Genomic DNA, 6,000 nt, shown 5'->3' with positions numbered 1-6,000 from the left:
TGTCAATATAAAAATAACTCCTAGAAATTATTGTTTATTAAAAATCAATTAAAAATATAGGAAGGCCTACAAGAGCAAGCGCTATAAGCAGTGATGAGCGATCTCGATTCGATTTCTAGAAAATCGATCTTTTTCTTAGTCGATTCTTTCCTGTTCAATTTTTATACAGACAACAATCGTATAAAAAATATATGAAAAATTTAGATTTATAAGGAGTAAGGTTCCGAAAGAAAAAATAAACAGTCAAATTTAAAAGATTCTTGCCAGAATATATTTTCTATATGAATTGTTCTTTCTAATAACAACAAACCGTCATGTTTATCATTAATTACAATATCATTTATCTCTTATTCTCTCTCTCTCTCTCTCTCTCTCTCTCTCTCTCGCATTCATAAATATGAAAAAGAAACACGCACTCTGAAATCGCAAAGCGAAGAAGGAGTTATCTGTACATCGTTAATTGTGAAAAGACTTCTTCAGATATATTTATCCGCATGTATTTTCGTTACTATCTCACCCTAAGATAAGTAATTGTAATTGCTGTTCATTCTTGTAACATAATGAATAGCTCATTTGTTGAGTGAAACGCTCGTTAAGGACAACTTCTTAACTCCTTCCTGAGTATTCCACATCTATTATGAGATAAACAGTTGAACAGATTTTTGAACAGCGCGAAAACTCGCAAATAAAATATGTCCAGAAAAACATTTCTGTGTGAAAACTGCCTTAGGAATTTAAGATATTTTTACGACGCTTCCTAAACATGTTAATCCAGAGTTAATATTATTGACAACCCTTAATATTACCTGTCAAATGTCCGCAAGACGCGGTAAATAACTTTCGAGCTACAACTATTTGAGAAACAGTAAGAAGCTTTACTATTTCTGAATAAGTTTTTGTTTCCCATGTAACATTGCTCCAACTATCTGCCAAACTAAATTGTCCGACTTATCCTACGACAAACTGCTAATTGTTTAAGGCACAACATGCTTCTCGACATGAGACGGGAACAATTCGTATGTCGATTGAACAAGATCGCCTTGTATAATTAATTGTTGTGTCGCGAGACATATTTTGGTTTTGATTAATATATTGAGCATATATGAATATGTATATATGTATATATATATATGTATGTATTTTTTATATATACTACATTATATCATTCGGTTTGAGCTATCCTTAGCAACTAACGTGAGCTCGAACGAGTTATCGTCATCCTGGCTCTATCCTTTCGAATGAGCGCATTATCTTTACACAGAAAGAATTGCACAACACGAGTGCTACAAAATTGATCCTTTGGCTGCGAAAGGGGCGACATAAAATATGTACGCCAACACAAAAGTAAAGAACGTCAGAATAACAGAAAACGTCCTGAGATCATTCTGGATACACCGGGACGTCCTAAGGCACTTTCCAGAACATACCTGATACATTCGGGATGATTCTCCGACGTTTTGTATTATTTGGAATCTGTGACAATAGAGGAATGCATCAATACATTGATATCGAATTATAATCCAAGGATCTACTCAACGAGAAATGAACATCGAATCGACGCCAATTGGATGAGTCACTTCTCGCCGAATAAGGATCCACGTTACCGGTCGGAATCGAATGATTTATTCAAATATAAAGTTAACACATGAATCAATTCAAGTGATTGAAAACTAGTAGCTGTTATGATTTATATCCCGTATTTTTACCATATATCTGGCACTATGTGTGTCTATCTAATTCTTATTTTGTGCTCGCTTCGCTCATACTAGATGAGCGAAACTTAAGATCGAATAGCTACAGTCAGTGCTACACGGCTATAATATCGTGTAATCATATATATGGTAACAATATGGACGTGTGTGTGTGTGTATGTGTGTGTGTATATGGGAATTTAGGACACTAAAGATTTCGGAATCGATAAGTCTCGGGAAATTTAAGATTTGACAGATCCGCCTTTGCGACTATAGCTTATGATGATAGAGCGTTCACATTCCCTAAATTCTTTGGAAAGAATGCCGTTACTGTTTCGGTGCATCACACCTACTTGGTTGGACATCACACATCTCCCTTGTGAACAACCTGCTACGATAGCTCGTTCCTCAAGTAATGTTCAAGCATCGATATCGCAAGATATCATCTACAAACGTAATGTCACACAATTTTCACGCCGCTTAAACCCGCTATTATTTCGTAATAAGCATTATTATTGTATAAAAAGTCTTCAAGATCACATCATTGAACTCCGGCTCTGGAAATTCAGGCCCCTGTGAAACATCGCGAGCCGTACAACTCTAACCCAGATAGTTCAGGAATATTCTATGAATGTTCTATGAATATTCGTTACGAATATTTATACATTCATAGAATATGCAGAAAACACACATTCATATGTTCTTAATATATTCGAATGACACTATTAATATATATAGAATATTTCATCGAATGTCGTAGACAGGTTCTGGGATTAAAAGACACACGAAAGCAGTTTTCTCTCGGTTTTCAATTAAGTCACGTGTGTGTACTTATATACAGGATTGTCTTTATACGAATGTCGTAAATTCCGGAAAATTACTTTTCTTTAGTTAGATGCATGGCACGTGCGTAATAAATAAATTTTACGACTGTTCTAAGAACGTTCCTTTTCATTACGAATATACGAATATCTCTGTCTACAATATTCTATGTGTATTCATAGAATATCCGATTCGAATATTCTAGGATTAAGAACATTCATAAGAATATTTATAGAATATTTCGTGCTATTTAAAAAGACGAGCCCGGTCTTTCAGCCGATATTGATTCTCACTCCTTCGCGTTTCTTTCCGCATTTTCTGCTCTCCCTTCGTGTTATCGCATTGTCCTAATCATCAAACAACACGTATGTCCAAAAGACATCTTTATTACTGTTATTACGTCTTAGAACGTATTGGTGTTATTTGGTAACTTATTCTACTCAGATAGCGCAAAATATTCTATGAATATTCGTGTGAAATACGAATGTCGTAAATTCCGGAATGTTCGTATCGAATATTCTATGAATATACATAGAATATTGCAGGCAGAGATTCGTATATTCAGAATGGAAAAGAACGTTCTTAGAATATTCATAAAGTTCACTGAACATGCGTGTGCGGTACATTAATCCAACTGAAAAAAAAAAAAAAGATAATCCTGTACATGCATATATACACTATGGACGGCATTTATATAAGATCTCGTATTTACAAGATCATCCTAAGTTCATCTTCAAGTGCTGTACGGATTATTTTATTGGCGTTGTATCTACATATACAATGCATCTGAAGAGAAACTTACGATGATCTTAAACATAAGGTCTGACTGTAAATATCGGCCTATGACATGCGTATCTAATTGGAAACTGAGATCTGCGCGTGCACGCATGAGACACTGTCCAGCAAACACAATGTAACATGTAACATACCTGTTGATTGTAATTTCCTACTTAACAATACAACTGTCATGTAACGCGTGTTATATATTAATTACGTTGTTGAGTAGAAAATTACAATTAACAGGTATGTTATATATTACATTGTGTTTGCTGGGTATTTTCGTGTGCCTTTTATTTTCGGGACCTCTTCACGCACACCTACATGCCTTCGATGAAACATTCTGTGCACCTTCGTAGAACATTTATGGTAGTGTCACCCGAATTTACCAAGAACATACAACAATGCTTTAATGTATTCTATGAATATATAAATATCCGTAACGAATGTATTCACAGAACATTTATGGAATATTAACTGTGCTATCTCGGGTACGTCCGACTTTACGATAACGAGATATCTCAGCTGATCATCGCCATCGTCCTGCTTCAAGGGGCCGAATTCGACCGAGGGACTTCCTATTTCGTTCTCTCGTCGCGTCGATATCATATTTCTTTTTTACACTCTCGCGAAATTCTCCTCCTTCCTCTTCCTAGGGATACCGTGGATCCGTCGGGTACCGTGTCGACGCGGAATGCTGCAGATTGTGAGCGGATCTGCTGCGTTTGTAGTCCCGCGGCAACTGACTCGGCTGACGGTACACGATGTAAGGCCCCAGGTAAGGCACCGTTCGCGAATTACTGTTCTCGCCGGACGGCCGGGAATTATCCGGCACGGCGCCGGGATAATCCGGCGCCGGGTGCGGCGGTTCTTCGGCCGCGGGCTGAAACTGCGACAGGCCGTAAAGAACGCCGATCGACCTCCTCCACATCTCATGGCGAGCCTGACCCGGCTGTTCCTGCTGCTCCTGCTGCTCCTGCTGCTTGCACTGGCGTCTCCTGCTCTGCGAGGAGCCGCTCTCGGTCGAGTTGCTGTCCTCGCTGGTGCCCAGACCGGGGTCCCGCTCTTCGAAGGCCGCCATGCTGGTCGCCGGGCTGTCCTGGAGCGGCTTGACCGCGCCCCCGGTGTAATAGACTAGATGAGGATGCGGGATCACGAAGGGCTGCTGGAACTTGCCCGTCGGCTCCTTCTCCTGCGCCCCGTTCTCCGCGTCCTCGGGCTCGTCCGGGTGACTGTTGCAGGCACCGGGCCCGAAGATGGACAATAACACCGGCAACAGGAACATACCGTGCATCGCGCCGATGAAGATCACCAGGAAGACCATCTTGAAGAACACGAGGAAGATGTAGGTGCCGGCCAACAAGAGCGCCACCAGGCCGAGGATCGTCGAGGTAGCGCCTTGGACGATCGGCAGGCCGAGACTGTATAGGCTTTCCTTCATCCGGTCCTCCGGTCGAGTCCGCTTCGAGCTCATGTAGGCGTAGCAAATATGCGCGGTGAAGTCGACGCTGAAGCCGATGCACATGATCAGATTGATCATGGAGATGCTGTCGAGATTGACGCCCCAGAGCGCCATGTAGCCGGCGACGCCCAGCTCGATCGACACGATGCAGAAGGCGACCCACAGGCAGCACAGGATGTTGGGGATGAAGATGAAGCTGATGAACATCATGACGAGCGCGCCGAAGATCATGCATTGGATGCTGGTGGGCCGCACCAGCTCGAACTGATCGAAGAAGACGAAGTACGGGTGGAACACGCTGGCGTTCAGGGGCGACGCGTTGCAGATGCCGCGCAGCTCCTTCACCATGTCCTTCTCTTGATTGGTGCCGCTCACGTTCACCACCTGGATCAGGAATCGGCTCGCCACAATCCTCTCCTTCTCGTCGTCGAACTTGACGTCGAGGGAATATTGGCTGCTCTCGTACAGCCAGTACTTCTTCAGGACCTTGACGAAATCACTCTCGTCGTTGATGTCGATGCTCGGACTATCCTCTGTCGACCTGTATCTGAGAAAGTCGCGGAGCCAATTCTCGGTGTAGATCGGCTGGCTGCTTATGTACTTGGTCGCCTCCAGACTCCTCGTCAGGTTCTCCATCTGCTCTTGAATCACCGGGTCGCTGTAGTTGTAATCGCCGGTCACCACCACCTGGAAAATGGCGATGGTGCGATTGGAAAACGGAAAGTGGCAATATTCGAAATTAATTTTGTGAAATTAGTATCTGCTATAAATTTCTGCCCGCAGCTTGCTGACAGAAATATAGCAGGTGTGGAAGAGTTTGCATTGGACTACTCGTGCAGCACAAATTGATTTGAATTGGCTAACCCGTTGTCCAATGTTGGCCAAATGTTGAGCAACGGTTAGCCAACTAATTTGTGCTGCACGAATAGATATTGAAGATTAGAGATTGCGGAGATAGACATTAAAAATTGGACGGATGTATTAATTTCGATCTCGGCTCGCTTCGCCCTGATTGGCCGGGTTTCAATTTCGGATTTATCAGAGTATGATGGCAGAAACCGAGTAAGATCTGTTGTCCTGTTACCATTTCGAAGCATTTAAATGGAACATGCTCGGTTTCTTCCAATTTGCTGTCAGAGTTACAGTCATCAGCAGATGGCTATGGATCTGCTACGGCATTTTCTAATCGAATCTGCCGCTAATCTGCCAGCATACTGCTGGTGTATTGTATTTTACTTATCGAGTAGC

General features: G+C 42.0%; 1 protein-coding gene across 1 annotated transcript in view; it reads right to left on the bottom strand.

Moving 5' to 3' along the window:
• Positions 1–248: 248 nt before the first annotated feature.
• The window catches only part of LOC106743660 (patched domain-containing protein 3), a 29,076-nt gene continuing 23,324 nt past the window's right edge, over positions 249–6,000 (bottom strand). The window contains exon 9 of the mRNA XM_014617719.1: positions 249–5,439. Within this exon, the coding sequence (XP_014473205.1) occupies positions 3,943–5,439 (1,497 nt within the window). The 3' untranslated portion in view covers positions 249–3,942. The remainder of the gene's footprint in view (positions 5,440–6,000) is intronic.

Source organism: Dinoponera quadriceps, unplaced genomic scaffold (assembly GCF_001313825.1).
Source record: "Dinoponera quadriceps isolate SergipeBrazil2010 unplaced genomic scaffold, ASM131382v1 scaffold1115, whole genome shotgun sequence".
NCBI classification, from domain to species: domain Eukaryota; kingdom Metazoa; phylum Arthropoda; class Insecta; order Hymenoptera; family Formicidae; genus Dinoponera; species Dinoponera quadriceps.
This window is presented reverse-complemented; position numbering and strand designations above follow the sequence as displayed.